Here is a 21,481-nt window from a genome sequence, read left to right on the forward strand (position 1 = left end):
TTGCCAGTTCAATTCCCATTCAGGGTACATGCCTGCATGCCTGGGTTGCAAGCCAGTTCCCCAGTTGGGGGCATGCGAGAGGCAACTAACTGATGTATCTCTTGCACACTGATATTTCTCTTCCTTTCTTTCTCCCTCTCTTCCCCTCTCTCTAAAAGTAAAGAAATAAAATCTTTATTTTAAAAAACCAGCAAGAGAAAAGCAGTTACCTACTGAGGAGTTCCCATAAGCTGTCAGCTGATTTCTCCAAGGACATTTTGTTGGCTGGAAGGCAAGAAATATTGGCAAGAAGTATTCAAAGTAATGAAAAGCAGGGACTAAGATCGCTCTGCCCAGGAAAGTTGACATTTAAAATCAAAGGACAGTTGAAGAGCTTTCCAGACAAGAAGAAACTAAAGGAGTTTATCACCACCAAACCATTATTATGTGGAATGTTAAAGGGACTTATTTAAGAAAAAGAAGAAGATCAAAACTATGAACAATAAAATAGCAATAAATATATATTTGTCAACAATTGAATCTAAAAAACTAAGCAAACAAGAAGAACAGGGACAGAATCATGGATACAGAGAGCGTTTCGATGTTTGCCAGATAGAAAGAGGGTATGGGGGAATGGGTGAAGAGGTGAGGGGATTAAGAAGTACAAATGTGTAGTTAAAGGGTAGCCATGAGGATGTAGAGTATAGGAAATGGAGTAGCCAAAGAGCTTATACATATGACCCATGGACGTGAACAATGGTGGGGAGTGATGGGTGTAGGGAGGCAAAGGGGGAAAAATCAGGACAGTTGTAATAGCATCACAATAAAATATAATTTAAAAAATGTTCATTCTTCTGTTTAGACCTTTGAGGTTGATATTCATAGTTTTTGTATATATGGAGTAGCTTTACCTTCTGTATTATTTTCTTTTTTTTTTTTTTAATTTTATTTATTTGTTTGTTTATTTTTAGAGAGAGGAGAAAGGAGAAAGAGAGGGAGAGAAAGATCACTGTGTGGTTGCCTCTCACTCACGCCCCCAACTGGGGACCTGACGTGCAACCTAGTCATGTGCCCTGACTAGGAATCGAACCAGCGACACTTGGCTCGCAGGCCAACACTCAACCCACTGAGCTACAGCAGCCAGGGCCTTATTTTCTTTTCTAATTTTGGAGATTTCCTTATAATTTGATTTCTGCCATTTTGTGCTTTTATGAATATTTCAACTTGTCTTTGATATTTTATTGAATTATCAGAACATCCATTGAAAAATTTCATGTCTTCAGTAATAGATTATGTATCAATAACTTTTGAGCACTCTTTCACCAACTTAACATTTTATAAATAAAATTTTTAACAGATAAATAAATGGACATTTTGAATGATAAAAATTATATGATTATATCAATAGATTCAGAAAGATCATTTGACAAAATCTAGCACCCATTTATGATAAAAACACTCAGTAATGTGTAAATACCTCAACATAATAAAGGCTATATATGACAAATCCATAGTCAAAACGGTTTCCCTTAAGATCAGTAGTAACAAGACAGGGTTATCCATTTTCACCACTCTTATTCAACATATACTGGCAGTCCTACCCACAGCAATCAGGCAAGAAGTAAAAAGGCATTCAGATTGAAAAGGAAGAAGTAAAACTGTCATTATTTGCAGATGACATGATACTATATATAGAGAACCCTAAAGATTCCATCTGAAAACTACTAGAGCCCTCTCTGGTGTGGCTCAGTGGATTGAATGCCAGCCTGCGAACCAAAAGGCCACTGGTTTGATTTCAGTCAGGGCACATACCTGGGTTGTGGGCCAGGTCCCCAGCTGGGGCCATGTAAGAGGCAACCAAATGATGTTTGTCTCACAACTCTGTGTTTCTCTCCCTCTCTTTCTTTTTCCCTTTCTGCCCCTTTCTCTGAAAGAAATAAAATCTTAAAAAAAAAAAATTAAAATAATAAATAAATAAAAACTACTGGAACTGATAACTGCATTCATTCAAGTAGCAGTATACAAAATAAATATTAAGACATTAGTTGCATTTTAATTTATTTTTAATTTAACTGTGTTTTTAAATTTTTTATTTATTGATTTTAGAGCGAGAGGGAGAGAAACATTCATTTGTTGTTTCACTTGATTATGCATTTATTGATTGATTCTTGTATGTGCCCTGACTGGGGATTAAACCTGCAACCTTGGCAAATCAGAATGATTCTCTTAATCAACTGAGCTACTTTGCCAGGGCTCAGTTGCAATTTTATATACCAGCAATGAACTATCGTTAAAAAAGATCCCATTTACAATTGCATCAAAAAATAAAATACCCAGGAAAAATGTAACTAAGAAGGTAAAATTAAAAGATACTAAAGAAAGAAACTGAAGAAGATACAAATAAGTAGATGCACATATCATGTTCATGGATAGCAAGAATTAACATCATTAAAATGTCAATACTACCCAAAGCAATCTATAGCTTCAGTGCAATTCCTATCAAGATTCCAGTGATGTGTTTCACAGAACTAGAATAAACATTTCAAAAATTTATAGGGAACCACAAAAGGCCCCATATAGCAACAGTGGTCCTGAGAAAGAAGAACAAAGTTAGAGGAATCACACGACCTAATATAAAACTAAACTACAAGGCCATAGTAATCAAAACAGCATGATTCTGTTTTATAGTTTTATCTTTAGGCCTGTGATCTGTATTATACATAGTGATTTTCATGAGTTCAACGTACGGATCAAAGTTTATTTTTTGCTGTGGATATCCGGTTTGTGGAGCATACACCGTCTGCTTCTTTGTCTGTAACAGTCACACATGACTGTTCTGGACTCTTCTGTGGATGTGTTCATCCATCTTTATGGAAAACGATGTTCTCAATGATTGTAGCTTAATAATAATTGTTGATATCAGTACTATTATACCTCCAAGTTCCTTTTTGTTGTTCCCACATATGTAATGTGTCTTTCTTCCTCTGGCACTTTTAAGATATTTTTCTCTTTATCATTGGTTTTGAGTGATTTGATTATGAATGTGCCTTGGTGCAGTTTTCTTTATGTTTCCTGTGCTTTGTTGAGCTTCTTGGATCTTTTGGTTTATCTGTTTGTGTTTGTTTTTGAGACACTAAACAAGATTAAAGTGTTTCAAAGTATCTTGATTTCTTCCTTGATCTCATTGTTGACCCATTCGTTGTTTAATAACATGTTATTTAGCTTCCATGTCTTTGTATGTTTTTCAGTGTTCTTCTTGTGATTGATTTCCAGTTTCATAGCATTGTGGTCAGAGAAGAGGCTTGATATGATTTCAGTCTACTTAAATGTGTTGAGACTTGTTTTGTGTCCTATTGTGTGGTCTGTTCTAGAAAACATTGCATGTGCACTTGAAAAGTATGTGCATTCTGCTGCTTTGGGGTGAAATGCTCTGAAGATATTAATTAAATCCTTTTGACCTAGTGTGTCGTTCAAGGCCACTGTCCCTGTGTTGATTTTCTGCCTGGAAGATCTATCCATTAAAGTCAGTGGGTGTTAAAATCCCTGACTATGACTGTATTTCTGTTGATCTCTCCCTTTATGTCCGTCAAGATTTGCTTTACATATTTAGGTGCTCCTATGTTGGGTGTGTAGAGGGTCATGTCCTCTTGCTGGATTGTCCCTTTTATTATCATGCAGTGTCCTTCTTTGTCTCTTACTATAGCCTTGATTTTAAAGTCTATTTTGTTGTATATAAGTATTGCTACCCAGCTTTTTTTTTTCTGTTTACATGAAGTGTCTTTTTCCATCCCTTTACTTTTAGTCTTTGTGTATCTTTCAATCTTAGGTGGGTCTCTTGGAGGCAGCACTGAAAAATACACAAAGACATGACAGCTAAATAACATGTTATTAAACAATGAATGGGTCAACAATGAAATCAAGGATGAAATCAAAAGATACCTTGAAACAAATGAAAATGAGAACGCAACAATCTAAAATCTGTGGGACACAGGGAAAGCAATCCAAGAGGGAAATTCATAGCATTATGACCCTATCCCCCCCGCCCCCGAAACAAGAAAAAGCTCAAATAAACACTCTAACTTTACACTTAAAGGAACTTGAAAAAAACAAGAAAAAGGCCAAAGTGAGTAAAAGGAAGGAGATAATAAAGATCAGAGAAGAAAGAAAAGAAATAAAACCTTAAAAAATAATACAAAAGATGAGTGAATCCAAGAGCTGGTTCTTTGAAAAGGTAAACAAGATTGACAAACCTTTGACCAGACTCATAAAGAAAAAAAGAGAGAGGACCCAAATAAATAAACCAGAAATGAAAGAAGAGAGATAACAACTGACACCAAGGAAATACAAAGGATTGTAAGAAAATATTATGAACAACTATATGCTAACAAAACAAACTGGACAACCTGGATGAAATGGATAAATTCCTAGAAACATGCAATCTCCCGAAACTAAATCAGGAAGAATAAGAGAATCTGAATAGAAAGATTACACCTAGAGAAATTGAAGCAATAATAAAAAATACTCCCAAAAAATAAAAGCCCTGGACCAGATGTCTTCACAGGTGGATTTTTACCAAACATTCTGAAAGAACACCTCTCCTCAAACTGTTTCAAAAAGTTCAAGAAGAGGAAAGGCTTCCAAGCTCATTTTACGAGACCAGCATTATCCTAATTCCAAAAACTGATAAAGACACTTCAAAAAAGGAAAATTATAGGCCAGTATCCTAGATGAACATATAGACTAAAATTCTTAATGAAATATTAGCAAATCAAATACAACAATGAATCTATAAGGTCATATGCCATCATCAGGTGGGATTTATTCCTGGAATGCAAGGTTTGTACAACATTCTCAAATCAGTAAATGTGATTTACCATATAAACAGAATGAAGAACAAAAACCACATGATCAGATCAATAGATGCAGAAAAAAACATTTGATAAAATCTACCATCCATTTATGATAAAAAACTCTCAGCCAAGTAGGAGTAGAGGGAACACACCTAAACATAATAAAGGCCATATATGGCAAACCCACTGCCAGCATCATACTCAATGGGCAAAAACTATAAGCATTCCCCTTAATATTTGGAAACAAACAGGGATGTCTGCTTTCACCTGTCTTATTTAACATAGTACTGGAAGTCCTAGCCACAGTAGTTAGACAGGAAGAAGAAATAAAAGGTATCCACATTGGAAAGGAAGAAGTAAAATTGTCTTTATTTGCAGATGACATGATACTGTGCATAGAGAACCCCAAAAATTCTACCAAGAGACTACTAGAACTGATAAATGAATTCAACGTATCAGGATACAAAATTAATATCCAGAAATCAGTTGCATTTTTATATGCCGAATAAAGAACTAACAGAAATGGAAATTAAGAAAAAATCCCACTCACAATTGCTTCAAAAAGAATAAAATACCTAGGAATAACCCTAATGAAGGATGTAAAAGACCTGTACTTGGAAAATTATAAGGCACTGAAAAAAGAAATTGAAGAAGATACAAATAACTAGAAGCACACACCGTGCTCATGGATAGGAAGAATTAACATCAATAAAATGTCCATATGACCCAAAGCAATCTGTAGATTCAGTGCAATTCCTATCAGGACTCCAGTGACATATTTCACAGAACTGGAACAAATATTTCAAAAATTTATAGGGAACCACAAAAGTCTCCACATAGCAGCAGTGGTCCTGAGAAAGAAAAACAAAGTTGGAGGAATCATGCTATCTAATATCAGACTATACTACAAGGCCATAGTAACTAAAACAGCATGGTACTGGCATAAAAACAGACACGGATCGATGGAACAGAATAGAGACCCCAGAAATAAACCCACACCTTTATAGTCAATTAGTATTCAACAGAGAAAGCACGCACATACAGTGAGCTAAAGATAGTTTATTCAATAAATGGTGTTGGGAAAATTGGACAGATGTGCAAAAAAATGAAACTAGACCACCTTCATACACCACACACAAGAATACAAAATGGATTAAAGCTTTAAATGTTAGACCTGAAACCATAAAAATCATATAAGAACACACAGGCAGGAAAATATCAGACACTGCTTGTAGCAATATCTTATCAGATATATCTCCCCAGGCAAGGGAATAAAAAGGAAAAATTAAACAAATAGGACTACATCAAACTAAAGTTTTTGCACAGCAAAGGAAAACATCAACAAAATAAAAAATACACAATGGGAGAACATATTTGCCAATATATCTGATAAGGGGTTAATATCCAAAATTTATAAAGAAGTTGCAAAATTCAACACCAAAACCAAAACAAAAACAACCAAACAACCCAATTAAAAAATGGGCAAAGGACCTGGATAGACACTTCTCCAAAGAGAGCATACTGATGGCCAGTAGACATATGAAAGATACTCAATGCCACTAGTCATCAGAGAAATGCAAATTAAAACCACAGTGGGATATGTCATACCTGTCAGAATGGGCATCATCAATAAACCAACAAACAACAAGTGCTGGCGAGGATGTGGAGAAAGGCGAACCCTTTGCACTGTTGGTGGGAACGCAGACTGGTGCAGCCACTGTGGAAAACAGTTTGGAGATACCTCATAAAATTAAAAATGGATCTGCCTTTTGACCCAGCGATCCCACTTCTGGGAATATACCTGAAGAACCCCAAAACACTATTTGAAAGAACATAAGCACCCCTATGTTCATTGCAGTGTTATTTACAATCGCCAAGATATGGCAGTAGCCCACGTGTCCATCAGTAGATGAGTGGATAAAACAACTATGGGAGATTTACAAAGTGGAATACCACTCAGCTATAAAAAAGTAGAAAATTTTACTTATTTTGACTTTATGGATGGACCCGAGAACATTATGCTAAGTGAAGTAAGCCAGTCAGAGATAGACAAATAACCACATGATTCAGTCAAAGGTGGAATGTCATGAACAAACTGGACTAACAAGCCAAATAGAGACAGATTCAGAGAGCAGGATGACAGCTAAGGGGCAGGGAGGTTAGGGGTGGAGGGACTGAGCAAAAAGGAAAAAGACTGATGGACATAGACAGCAGTGTGGTTATTGCAGGGGGAGGAGGGTATAAGGGGACTAAATAGTAATGAAAAAGTACAATAAAAAATTAAAAAATAGACTAAAGTGCGTGCTCACAGTCACTGCCCTGTCTGTTGTAGGGGTTCCTGGAGTATCTCCCCTTCAAGCACCTTCTTCCATGAGTGTTTCACTTCTGTGTCTGGGTATATTTTTATTAGACCATTGTGTTTAAATGATAATTTGGCTGGATATAAAATTGTAGGTTCAGAACTTTTCCTTTGATACTATGTTGCCTTCTTGCAGCTGGTGGTTACTGTTGAGCACTGTCCCTCTATTTCTTGATCCTTCAAGATGGTTTACTCTTGCTCTGGAAGCTTTTAGAATTGTCTTGTTGTCTTTGATGGTTGTAAATTTTACTTCAGTACATCTAGGTGTGAGTTTTTCATCTTTGTTCTTTGTTGATTATCACTTTATCTGCCATTTTACTGTAAGGTTTTTAAATGGTTAATCTTGTTGGAGAAAAAATTTAAATGTACAGAACTGGTCTCATGCATTTTTTTTGTCCTTAGGTTTTGCTAGAGGAGCAGGTTAAAGTCATTTGTAGTAGTTTATGCTGACAATTGGAAACACATTTAAGTTTGTTTTATCTTATTTTCAATTTGGGAGATTGTTATGAATTTAGTTTTCATTTATAACTGAAAATATTCATGGTTCCAAAGTCAAATCTACAAAGGAATATTTAACCATTTGAGTGCCATACGTAATTTGAGATTTGGATTAACATGGGAAAAAGTTATATCAACATATAACCCGAGTTACAAAAAAAGAGAACAAAACAAAATACAAATTATTCCATTGTTATTTACATTTATAGCCATCGAAAAAAGAGTTGCTGGGAGCGACGCTGGCACTTTTGGGAAAATTTGTCAGCGTCACTCACAGCAACATTGGCACTCAAAGGGTTAAAGAAATCTAGGACCAGCATGTGGGACACATGAGAGGGCACAGGGTGAGCTGGTGTTACTTTTTCACTCAATGAAAACCATGGAACTTAATTTTGGTACTTCATAACCAATATTTTGAAAAGTGTTTTTATTGCTGTTTCTATGTAGATGTTCACACTGAAGCTGTGCAAGCGGCTTTGGCCAAATACAAAGAGAGGAAGGTGCCTCTGCCTTCGAAAAGACGGTCTGTTCTCGTGCATTCATCTGTGGAAACCTGCACCCCGCCAGGTACGATAAAACCGAGTCAGGGACGTCCCCGAGGTGTTTCACATGCTTGGTGTCAGAACTTCCTTTCCGTTGCGGTGAAGTATCCTTCTGACCTGTAGTAAAGAGTTGGAAAACGGAGAGTAAAACTATTTGTGTACATGCAGTAGTCCTTACCTGAAAATTTGTGGGGTACACAGTATGGTGCTTACCCAAACAGGTAATTGCTTTTTACAGGACTTTTTGTATAGATTTCAGTATTCTTGCTAAGATGCTATTTATATCTTTTAAAGAAGAGAGGAACCTAAAATGAGAACGTAGTGGTGTGCAAGGGAGCCCTGGATTAAGAATTTTTAAATTACTTACTGTGTTGTTACCAGGCCTTAAGTGGGAGAGTAGAAGGCTATCTAGAGGGTTTTAAATTTTTACTTTGTTGTTGTTTGTCATTATTATGGTTAGAAATTAAACCTTGAAATTGAGTTTCTCTTTGTCAGCGGTGTGTTGTAAGCTTCCTATTAAATTATCCCATGGTGTTGATTTAATGACTATATCCATGCACTTCTGTTGCCTATCTTTTTGTGTAAGTCATGAAACTGGTGACTAGAAGCCGAACACCAGGTTCACAAGATAATTTAGTGTTCTGGTAATGCTTCCTTGCTAAAAAAGAAAAAAGTTTATACTGTTGAAAAAATTCTTAGAAATGGCCTTCAAATTATTCTTTCTACCAGATATAACTATAGATACTACCCAATTTTTGAAGAACTTTAAAGTAATTGTGAAACCTATAATAAAGTCACAGTCATATGGACTTGATAGGAGCTTATTGACAGTTATTCTGTTGACTGAAGCCGTTTTCTTGGGGAGGAAATTCTTTCCAGAGTTCATTCCTGCTTCCTCTAGGAGGAGGCAGGTGAACAGGATGAGGGAGGCGCACAGGCTGCAGCCCCATAGCCCACGTGCTTTCTCGGGAGGTGAGCTTGCCCTTCCTGTGGGGTGTTCAGCCATGTGAAGGTGGCGTAGGGCTCAGAGTGGACGTTCCGAATCAACTCTGGGCGTTCACAGACCATTCCACACTTGAAGTCTGCTTTGACATTTGAGACCCCACCGAGCAATGTGCTGAAGCCATTTAGGCGTTGGGCCTGTCCTCACACCCAGTGTGTGGTGCCTCGAGACTAAGACCTCTGGAGGAAGCTGGGATCATAAAGCCAGTTTTCCCGGGTAGAGTCCTTTGGCTCTTACAGTTGGTTGATGCAGGCCCCTCCAGATTGAGGGTGACCTTTGAGATGACTCCTCGGCCACATGTGGGTGCAGCTGTGCAGGTATACAGAGCAGCGCGGTGCAGGCTGGGAGGCCTGGGTGCCAGTGTGGGAACCGCCTTGCTCAGTGACCCCATCCCTACATCATGCCTGTCGTCGTTATTTTAACCACAGACACGTCGTCTGCCTCAGAAGATGAGGGCTCTTTACGGCGACCCGGGCGACTCACCTCCACTCCGCTCCAGAGCCATTCCAGCGTTGAGCCCTGGCTCGACCGGGTCATTCAGGGCTCGTCCACCTCATCCTCCGCATCTTCCACCTCATCTCACCCGGGAGGGAGACCTGCCGCCACGCTCACAGGCCCCGTGGCCCACGCCCACATAGGTCAGTAACAGCTTCTTGGCCCCCCTAGGACAGGGGGACCCTGTGCCCATCAAAACCTATCTTTTCTTTTTCATCTGGAAAACGGCTTTTTGGTAACAAAAGTTCCTGTTACTTCTATGGATTGATGATCCCAGATGCTGTGGCATGTGGGCCTTCCTCATGGACAGAGGGACGTGCATGGTGTCTCTCGATGTGTGCTTCCTCCTGCTCTGGGGGGCGGGCCAGCACAGGTGGCAGATGCACACTGGACCTTCAGTTAGATGTGATCCTGGTTGCTCCTGATGGTCACCCTTGGCCTGCAGCCTCCACCTTGTCTCCGCCTTTGCTCTTGTGCACGGCTGTGGGTCCATCAGTCATCCCTGTGCTTGGGAGGTCCAGTTAAACAGCCCCTCAACCTAAGGAGGGATGTCAATCAAAGCTAAGTCATAAAGATGCATTGAACTTTACCGAGTCATCCAATCTTTAAATTAAATTAATGTTAGGGAAAAATTGCAAACCTTTCATTATTTAAAATCACATTTTTTAAAACAGAAGCATGGTTAGCTGTGCATAGGTAGCATACCTACATGCTTCCTTGCATTCTTGCATGCACCCACATGCATTCTTGCATGATCGGAACCCCTTTGTTTTCTGGATGTGGAGGGAGGACAAGGAGGTTGATTATAACTGGTCTGAGGTTGCACACCTGGCTTAGTACTGAAGCCAGGCTGACAGTTTTCTGCATTCTTGTTCATTTTCTTTGCTGTTCGTTTCTCCTCTGCTGACACTGAAATTGTGCACGGCTGGTGTTTTCAGTGGGGTCCTAGCAGGCAGCCTCTGGGCTCAGGTGCTGAGCTGTTTCGTGTAAAATCTTGGTCATTTGCCTGAACTGGGAGTAAATTGGATGTTTTAAGTGGCCGACAGCTTTAGTCTCATCGTCCTCTGTGGGCGCAGCACCGAGGTTCTTCGTTTCACATTTGTTGCCTCAGTGCACGAAGCACGTTCCTGTTGAGCGTGTGTCTTCTGCTGTGATATGGTCCTGGGTGAGAACTCACAGTGCCGGGCTCTGCTTCCAGGACGCGGACGCCACTGAGTGGCAGGGCAGCTGGCCATCGGGGCTGCCCCAGGACAGCATGTTTCACAAGAAAGGGCCCCTTCAGAAACTAGCCCACCCAGCTAGTTTTGGTCACTTTTTTGAGTGGCCAGTGGTTATGGCCTCCCTTTCTTCAAGGAGGTAGACAGTGGATAGCTTGGAGAACAGCTTTTGCACTGATGTTTTGAAAAATTGCCCACAGGTCAGATTGTTTAACCAGATAGCCTTCAACTTCCAGTGGTTGTGGGTCTTTTAACAAAGCATTTAACTGGAAGTGTGTTTGAGGGAGGTATTTTCATTCTCTGAAGGCCCTGGCTGTGAAGATTCCCGAGTGGGTGCATCACTCCCAGCGAGGACTCGGCCTCTGCTGCTTTGGCTGAGCCTGTCTGTCTCCCACCCCACTCACTTGGCCTCACATACATATTGGTTTTAATTCTAGTAACTTCTAAAAATTTAACTGGGACTCTGTTTAGTACCCTACTGTGGATTGTAGCCTTCATGTGCTAAATGTTTGCTGGATATATAGTTCCTTGAATTCTGAATATGGGAATACTCAATTTCTCTCTCTTTATTATAAAAATCATCCTTTGTTTTAGTTTCTAACACCAGAGAGTTCTTCAGTTTGGATTAAGGGAAGAAATATAAAAAGAGCAAGAATATTTAGGTAAAAATTTTGAGGTAGAACATATTAGGTAAAGGTAATCTTAAAAATATATCATTTTCAATTTCGGATTAAGGAAATCAAATACATAAACATGTGGACACAAATGTAAATACATGTGTTTAAAAGTAATACTTTCAGTTACAGTAATTAATTTTTATTTTAAATGTAGTTTGTTTATTCAACTATTTAAAAACACTTTTAGTTAAGATTACATTTATACCTTTTTCATGAATATTGTTAAAATCATTTATTCTTTTTGCTAAATTTGGAAAGATGGGGAGATTTCTTTTTAAACTGAAAGAACTTTATGATAGACATACTTTAAAATACTAATTTCATCAATATCAAGCTTTTTCCAGGGTTAGGAAAACTCTGTAATTAAAGTTCAGTTTTTCCAAATGGTATTTTTTGCTGTATAAATAGTGAGGTTTCATTTTGCTTCCATATAATTTAATCTGTGTATTTAAAAAACTTCTGCCTAGATTATGAAATGGTAGCTAAATGACCAGGATTTAAAATGTTAGTGTGCCATCTGTGGTGGCAGGAGCATTCATTAGAAGATAAAGCAGTTTGCAGGTTGCCGCTGGCATAGGCTAATGTCGCTTCCACGAGTGGACAAGTATCTGCTCTAGGTTGTGGGAGGGCCCAATTTCTGATAGTTGTGTAGACATGGTGCTCTTTCTGGTGGAAGACTCGACTGTAAGGATGGTGTGATAGCAACTTACCGTCAGCCAGCGCTCTGAACAGATCCTTGTGCCATATAATGAAAACCGAAACAAAAACGTACATTCAGACCATGGAAGGGGAGTGTCTTTAAATATTTTCTGTATCTAACTAGTTTGTCTTTAAATGAATACATTCTATTCTAAGGACTTGGTTGTAGGCTCTTTAACAATGAATTGTGTTGAACTGGTCCCAAGGGTAGTTTTCATCTTTGTAGGTTTAATCTTTGAAGCCTGCAAAGGCCTGTGTCTTTGGGACATCTGACATACTCTAGGGGGATGAAGGAGTAGTCTGTATTTTTCATAAAATTACAAAAGATGGTCTAATAACATTTGATTTAAAATGTGTTTTGCTTCATTGAGGGAGACTTCTGAGTAAAATCTCATTGGCAGGCGAGTCCACTTGCGCCTCTGTGTGTGCTGTGGTCAGTGGGTCTAGCCTGGATCCCTTTGGGAACTGGACAGCCCTCATGCACACAGGTCTGCATGCCAATTTGGGAGCTGAGAGTTCACAGGGTCCCCGTGTGCCTTGGTTGATCAGAAAAACAAAATTAATCAGAATGCCACACTCCTTGCTTAGAACACAGCTAGAGAAGCTTTACTCAAATGAAGTTTAAACTGCAACTTAATGGTCTTTTGAATTAACACTTTTGTTTCGGGTTTGTTTTTCAAAAGCAGATCTGCACTCTGCCCCTCCTGATGTAACCACTGGCCTTGTGGAGTATTTGCACTGTGAGCGCCCACAGCCAGCGTCTGTGAGAGGCGTCCCTCAGGGGTGCAGCGGGCGCCTCCTGGACACAGCGGGTGGTGAGCATGCCTTCCTTTCTCCTTTTGACACGGCCCAGCACAGGTTCTTTACGGGTCCTGAGCACCCCTTCGTGTACTCGCTGTAGCCATCCTGAGCCAGTCAGAAGTTATAACCCTTCAGTGCCTGTAAACTGAGACCACTGCGTGCAGTACATGCTGTCACAGAAAGCACATGTGCAGAAATGATCAGAAATACCCGTGGAATCGGTCCAGTGGACCGGACCAAGGAGAGTAGGGTGGAGAAAACCTCCAAATTTAAACTGGATGCAGAAGGAGTTTGGATCTACAATACTGTAGGAAAATGAGAAGCTTGGAAAGTTTTTATTTGGCCACAGCGTGGCCCGCACAGCAGGCCCCGTGCACACTGTCGTGGCAGCCTGGGAAAGGGCACAGCTGTGCTCACAGGTCCCGATGTGCAGGCCCAGTGCTGTCAGTGTGACCTTGGCGTCCGGCCTCATCCCATTTCCTTTTGAAACAGTTCTCATGTCTCTTCTAAAACTCAGGTGAAGTTTTCTCTCCAATGAGCTGGATTTGAATGGCAGAAAACTCCAGAGGATCTCAGATCTAAGCCTTGAAGGTGTATTTTGATTCTTCTAAGCAGTAGGTCATATTTTGTCAAAGTTTTAGTTCCTTGTCCAAATGCAAAAGGAAAATATTGAGTCAACATGAAGCAGCCTGTCTGTTGATTAGATAAATTTTTATTTATTACTCTTTATATTAAAAAAAAAACTAGAACTGAGCTGAGATACAATTGACATGTAATCAATAATACATATTTAAAGTGCTCAATTTTTATAAGTTTTAAGATATGTGTATACCCATGAAATCATTCATACAATCAAGACAGTGAACACATCTGTTTCTCATAAAATTTCTTCACGCCCCTTTTTCAGCCCTTCTGCTGCCTTTTTTGGCTTCCCCTCAGGCAACTACTGATTTACTTGACACTGTAGTTAGTTTGCATTTTCTAGAAATTTATATCAATAATCATACAGTATTTACTCTTTATTGTCTGGGTTCTACCACTCTACATACTTACTTTTAGTTTCATGTTGCAGTATCATTAGATTATCCTTTTATGGAGAAGTAGATTTTGTTCTGTGGATGCGCAGCAGTTTGTTTATCTACCTATCAATGTATTTTTTCCCCTAGTTTTCGGCTGTTCCAAATAGAGCTGCTTATTCATGTTGTTGTGTGGTTGTGTGCTTTCATTCCTTTTGGGTCAGTGCCCAGGAGTGGAATGGCTGGGTTGTGTAGGAGGCGTGTGTTTAACTCTTTAGGAATTGCAGACCGATTCCCTGAGTGTCTGCACCATTTCCCATTCCCACCATTAGTGGTTAGAGTTCCGGTTCCTCCACATCCTTGCCAGCAGTTGATATTGTTGGTTTTTAAATTTTAACCATGAATAGGTGTGTAAAGGTGTCTTGTAGTTTGAAGTTGCATCTCCCTGGTCATTGGTGGTGTTGAGCATCTTCTCACGTGCTTATTTGCCATCTGTATCTCTTTTCAAAAGAGCCTCTTCAAACCTTTGTTTATTTTTTTGATGTGTTGATTATTGTCTTAGTAAAATAGGAGAGTTCTTTATGTATTGTGGATACAAGTCTTTTTTTTTAATCAGGCTTATAATTTGTATTTTTTCCCAGTCTGTGGCTTGTGTTTTCATTCTCTTAGCTGTGCCTTTCAAGGAGTAGACTAAATTTTTGATGCTGTCCAGTTTACCAAATTTTTCTTTTATGGACCTTACTTTTGTGTCCTAAAACATGTTTTCCTAACTCAAGGTCATAAAGGTTTTCTCTTATATTTTCTACTTAGAATTTTATAGTTTTAGGTTTTACCTTTAGGTGTATGATCCATTTGAGTTAATTTTAGCATAAGTGCAAGAAATGACTCAAACTTCATTTTTTTGTGCATGGATATCCAGTTGTTCCGGCATCACTTATTATCAAGGCCATTCTGTCCCCACCAATTCTCTTTGGCACCTTGAATGAAAATCAGTAGATCATATCTGAGGGGAGTCTACTTCTGCGCTCCCTGTGCTGTTCAGTTGCTGTGTTTGTTCATCCTTATACCGGTAGCACATTGTCATCATTACTGTGGTTTTGTAATAAATCTGAAATCATGTAGCTTGTCTTCAACCCTGCTTTTCAATTTAAATTTTGCCTTGACTATTTCATTTCTTTTGCATTGTTAATATATTTTAAAATTAGCTTGTTAATTTTTACCAAAATTCCTGCCAGATTTTGATTGGTATTTCATTGACTCTCTAGATAATTTAGAAAGAATTGGCATAGTAACTATTGTGTACTTCAGTTGATGAATACTCTGTATTTTTTAAATTTATTTAACTTTTACTAAAAAATTTTAGCACTGTTTTATAGCTTTCAGTGCACAGATGCTGCACATATTTTGTTAAAATTATCTCAAAATATGTCACATTCTTTATGATAATGTTAATGGTATTTAAATATTTTTTCAATTGTTTGTTTTTAGTCTATAAAAATACAGTTAATTCTTTTTTTTTTATATGGCCCTTATATTAGTTACAGTAACTTTTTTGGTAGATTCCGTAAGATTTTCTACGTGCATACATGGTTATATTGTCTACAAACACAGTTTTCTTTCCAAATTGTTTGCCTGTAGGAACATTAATAATTCTGGCTTTATTGCAGTGTCCAGGACTTACAGTTTTGTCAGTTAGAAATGTTGAGAGGGGGCATACTTGCCATATTTTTAATTGTTGGAGGAAGTATTTATTCTTCTATTTTTAATTATGATGTTAGCTGTGGGTTTTTTATAGATGCTTGTAATCAGATTGAGGAAGTTCTCTTTTTTCCTAATTTCCTGAAAATTTTTATCATAATCTTTGTTAGATGGTTTTTTTTGACCTGTCAGACTCACATATGGTTTTTCTTTTATAGATTATAGGCTGTACCATGTAGGTGCATGTAACGCACTGTTATGTTTGCACAATGAAGTCATCTGATTATACATTTCTCAGAGTGGATCCTCGTTGTTCAGTGATATGTGACTATGGTTTTGATATTTAGAAGTTTGTTAATGTTCTGCATATTCAAAACAAAGTATGGGAAGAGGGGGGAAAATCCTAAAACCGAAATCAAGTGAAAATAAACACGACTGTATTTCCAAGAAATACCATAGCTACACCCAAAGGGATGATGTGGAAAGAGCTAATACAGGTAGATTGTGAACACAGTATTGGATGGTACAACCTCCGCCGTGGACGAGGTTGGGTTGGAAGCACAGCACACAAACCCTGAACTTTTGTTAGTAGGTTGTTCTTGTAGTGCTGTGAATGAAGCAATTTGAAAATTATTCTACGTACTTGATACTGTTGAGCAAAGGTGTTGATGTTGTTGGGGGCCAAGTTCTCATTGTGGAAGAGGGACATTCAGATATAAGTTGTAAAAGGCAAGAGAGAACCCTGTGGGGAAGATTGGGGTTGGAGTTATTGGCCTGGACTTGTGACTTCTAAGATACGAGTCTGTGTCAGTTTACACTTGTCTGTATACACGTGCGTATTGTCCTTGTTGCTGTGTGTGTGTGTATATGAATACACGAATGTGTGTATATAGTGTACTTTTTAGCTCTGTCTGTTGAAAGAAGCAAGGGCACTGCAGTAGCACTGAGCACACCTGGTGACCAGATACTGGTCTTCACTCCCTTCCCACAGAGGACAGCCAGGGCTGCTGGGGAAATGTGTGATTTCAGGGCAGGGGAGGGGAGTATAAGTGACCGAAAATTTCCTGATGGAATGTAAGGAAGTGCTAAAAACTGGTGGGGCACCCTGGCTGGTGTGGCTCAGTGGATTGAGCACCAGCCTGCGAACCGAAGGGTTGCTTGTTCCATTCCCAGTCTGGTCACAAGCCTGCGCTGTGGGCCAGGTCCTCAGCTGGGGGCATGTGAGAGGCAACCACACATTAATGTTTCTCTCCCTCTCTTTCTAACTCCCTTCCGCTCTCTCTAAAAATAAATAAAATCTTTTTAAAAAATGATGGGGCATGTCACAAATCAACTTGCACAGAGTCCCATTGGCTAAATCTGGGACAGTTGGTGCATCACATAGAGACATGATGGTCTATAACAATTGAGAAAATAGCCATCTATGAGTTCTTTCTGATAATGTTGTAGATAGACAGATGATAGATAGATGATAGATAGATAGATAGATAGATAGATAGATAGAGGGTAGACACAGATGATAGATGGCAGACAGATAGGATGCCAGGTACTCAGTGTAAACGGAGCGCTAAAGTTGGACAATAACTTTGCAACCATTGCGGTAAAAATTCCTTCTGGCAAAAATGATGTATGACTGTCAAATGCAGGGAAAAAGTTCAGTGAGGGTCAGGATATTCGTGTGTTCTTTAAATGTCTTCTGCGCAAGAAACAACAGTAGCAATGTAGTGGAGGAGTCGAGACGCACTTTGGGTGATGAAGTCAGCCTCTCCGTGAAGGTAGGCAGGTGTCCCATGTATCTGAATGTGATATCACGTAGTATTTCAGCCAGGAATACAGCACTTGAATTGAATCATGGAAAACCTCATAAGACCCAAATTGAGGTATGTTCTACTTAAGAAAAAGGAAGAACTGTACTCTTTCAAAATGTCAGTGTTATAAAGGACAAAGAAATATTCCAGATTAGAGGACACTAAAGAGACATGACAAGTAAATACATTTCTTGGGTCGAGTCTGGCTGCAGTGTTGGAGGAGGGCACATGCTGTAGACAGACATGCACTGGCAGCTTCCATACTCGTTGGTGGGGTGTGCTGGGGCTCGGGCCCTGCTCTCTCCTGCTCTCAGCCGTCTTTCCTCGTCGGTTCTCCTTAGTGTACTCAGTGCCATGTCAGGTGTTCTTGTTTATTTGCAGGGGTACAGGGTTTTGCTTGTTTTTATCCAGCAGATGGTGGGCTGTTTGAGGGCAGACTCTTATTTGTCTGTTTTTTTAGCATTGCTTAGTTATTGAGAATAGCATTGCTTAGTTATTGAGGACACCAAAGAGCTTTTAGTTTATGTGATTGTAGCTCTTGATATTTACCATATTATAAATTAAATATTTTTAAAAATATTTATTAAAAAAATAATAAACTAATGATAGCTTAACATAAATACTCATATTTATGAAAAAAATTTGTACAGTAAAGCGAAAATTTAGGGGGAAGAATGGGCTCATTTTCTATTGTTGCCAGTTGGTCTGAGGATTCTGTGTCTCGTCCCCATCAGTCTGTTCTGCTGTGACATGATGTGTAACCTCTGAGAAACTCCACTGTGCTCTTATGACAGGAGGAGAATGAAAGGGGAAATGGCACCCTAATACGACTCAGGAAGGACAGTTGTCCTGTGAACAACACAGGTGCTGCACAGTTGAAAATCATTGCATAACTTTGACTCCCTAAAAATGTGGTTGTCCCTTGGTACCTGTAGGGGATTGGTTCCAGGACCTTCCACAGAACCAAAATCTGCAGTACTCAAGTTCCCTGTAGAAAATGGCATAGATCAGTGCATGTGGTCAGCTCTCCACATCCACAGGCTCCTAATACAGATCAAAAACAGTGCAGGTATCTTTTTTAAAAATCTGTGTTTAAGTGGACTCACACAATTCAAACCTGTGTTGTTCAAGGGTCAACTGTAGTTTGACTTCATGAACCCCCTGAAAGAATCTCAGGCACCACAGGGGTCCCTGGACCAATTTGAAAACCACTAGCTTAGAACAAGTTCTAATTCCTAAAAAGCATTCAGTAAGTATTTGTTAATAAATTAATAAATTCCAAAATGGCTGTCTGATGGGGCCCACACTTTTTATTCATGTATTGGTCACTGACCTCATTTCTATACCCTGTTCTCCAGAGGATGTGTCATCTTCTAGCCTTAGCGCTCCTCTTCCTGTGACAGGTGTCCCTGTGAACAGCAGAGTGTCCTCCAAAATCCAGCAACTTCTGAACACCCTGAAGAGGCCGAAGCGCCCTCCGCTGAAGGAGTTCTTTGTGGATGATGTTGAGGAGCTGTTGGAAGGTGAGCACGAACATGTGTGAACAGGGTGGCCATTACATCTGGAGATGCAGGCAGATGTACATCCTCCGTGGGTTATTGCCATGATGTAATAACACCATAGAGTGGTATTGTCTCTGTTGGCAGCCTCTTTGGTCACCCTGTGTGATGGTGAATTCAGCATCACATGTGACTGCTGGCTTTTATTTGAAGAGGTAGAAAGTCATTGCTCCTAGTTAAGATACTTAACGTTTCTCGGTGCCTATGGTCCAGTGGTTAGTACTTTTATAAGAGTACTTTTAAAGTTTCATTTTACTTAGAGTATTAAATATTTTTTTAATTTATTGATTTGAGAGAGAGAGAGTGAAACATTGATTTGTTCCTCTATGTGTTGATGCATTCATTGGTTGTTTCTTGTAAGTACCCTGACCAGAGATTGAAACCACAACCTTGATTTATCAGGACGATGCTCCAGTCAACTGAACTACCTGGCCAGGGCCTATTTAAATTTTTATTCTAACTTTAAGTCCGAAATATTCCTCTTCCCATAGTTTTAAAGCATTACATCTTTAGCATAGTTTTGGCCCCTTTTCAGAATTTTAGCCTCTTATTTGTGAGTGAGAGAGATGAGGTATGTCCAGAAAATACCCAGCCATGTACTATGAAAAGTAGCGGCATTTGCCGAAGAAGATACAAGATACAAGACACATTGTATGTAGGACAGTGACACTTCAGTCCTCTTCAAAGTAGGCACTTTGGAACTTCACATAGTTCTCCCAATTGCATTCAGCTACCCCGTTGTATTTTCCTTAATGGCATCAACAATTTGAAGTCTCTTCTCTTTCAAAGATGATTTTAGTTTTGGAAAAAGCCATAAGTGGCAGGGCACCACATCTGGGCTGGAGGGGAGCTGAGTCACCTGGGTGATTCGCTGTTTCATCCAAAAACTGCATGAGACGTGATGCGTGAGCAGGCGCGTTGTCTTGATGAAGCTGCCAGTCACCAGTTGCCCACGGCTGCGGCCTTCTGACTCATCGGAATAGTTTCCGTGGAGGAATGTTCAAGCTTAACACAGAATTTGATGCAGATTCATTGATCCACTTAGTCATTTTGAATGCAACAGCCACACAGGACATATGCTCACTCCAAGGCATCTACTGCCCCTACTGACTGCTACATTGAAGTCATTGTTCACGCATGTGCATGCCAGTCCACACTCATTGGCCGCCAGGTTACATCGATGTTGTGCAAACTGTTCTTGTTATATTAACAATGGCTGGACTTTTTCCAGACATACCTCATGTATTTAGGAGAAAGAATATAGATTTTTTAAAAATTACCAAGAAATAGAAGTATAAACTTATATATAAGGAGCAGAAATAAAGCCCAACGCAAGCTACAAGTGTGTGAATGTATAGGCCACCGGGGTACATGGCCAGCCTGTCCTCACACCTCTTCAGTGCATTGTCACTGCCCCACAGAGGACCAGCTCTGGGTGTCTCCTTCATGCTTGAGGATTAGACACTGATTTTAGGGTATTATTTCCCTTTTATAATCAGATAATGCCTTTCAAATTCAGAGTTCAGTCATATGAGTGCTTTTTAGGGCAATCTTTCTTACACTTGGGCAAGTTATGGTTACATATTCACTGAAAATATAGATAGACTATTTTTTTTCTTTCAGCATGATGATGATTGTTTTGAATGCCCAAAGTGAAGTGGCGATTCTGTTCCCTTTCATCCTTTATAAGTGGGGACTAGTGCTGCTTCTCAGGTGTGTCAGGGTTGGCCATTCCCCGTGAAAGCCTGGCTGTCTCTGCTGCCGCCCTGGGGATTGCTGTGTGGGGTTATGGTTATCAGGATCTCTCACTATCCATGATTGGATCTCCAGCTATCCTTTGGTCAGTAGGTCTATGAATTTTATAATGATAAAAAAAGCTAAACAAAATATTGTAACCTTTTTATAATTGGTATTTTTAAAGAACAGTGTTATAAAATGTAAATGCTTAAAAATGGTATGTGTGCATGATACTATAAAATGTTGATTTTAAAATTCAATTTTGCTTACAGTTCAGCAACCAGATCCAAATCAGCCAAAGCCTGAGGGAAGCCAGATGGTAGTGCTGAAAGGAGAACCTCTGGCCGTGGGCATTTCCTGGCCCCCGTCACTGCTGGCTGCCCTGCAGCGGTGGGGCACAATGCAGCCCAAAGCCCCCTGTCTGACCGCCTTGGACACAACTGGGAAGGCCATCTACACCCTCACTTACGGCAAGTGCCACAGACATACCTTTTGAGATTTTGGTTACCATTGCTTTGAATAGTTTGAGGAGTTAGTAACACC

At 39.5% G+C, this 21,481-nt stretch overlaps 1 protein-coding gene across 4 annotated transcripts in view; it reads left to right on the top strand.

Moving 5' to 3' along the window:
* DIP2A (DIP2 acetate--CoA ligase A) overlaps positions 1-21,481 on the top strand; it is a 104,049-nt gene that overhangs the window by 38,747 nt on the left and 43,821 nt on the right. For 2 of the 4 annotated variants that reach the window (XM_090272484.1, XM_090272501.1), the window contains 5 exons: positions 8,134-8,253; positions 9,660-9,869; positions 13,003-13,134; positions 19,046-19,165; positions 21,211-21,408. In XM_090272484.1, coding sequence (XP_090128610.1) covers positions 8,134-8,253; positions 9,660-9,869; positions 13,003-13,134; positions 19,046-19,165; positions 21,211-21,408 — 780 coding nt within the window. The remainder of the gene's footprint in view (positions 1-8,133; positions 8,254-9,659; positions 9,870-13,002; positions 13,135-19,045; positions 19,166-21,210; positions 21,409-21,481) is intronic. The other 2 variants (XM_090272492.1, XM_090272509.1) reach the window with 2 other exon arrangements.

Source organism: Furipterus horrens, unplaced genomic scaffold (assembly GCF_987537825.1).
Source record: "Furipterus horrens unplaced genomic scaffold, mFurHor1.1.pri manual_scaffold_1, whole genome shotgun sequence".
Lineage (NCBI taxonomy): Eukaryota > Metazoa > Chordata > Mammalia > Chiroptera > Furipteridae > Furipterus > Furipterus horrens.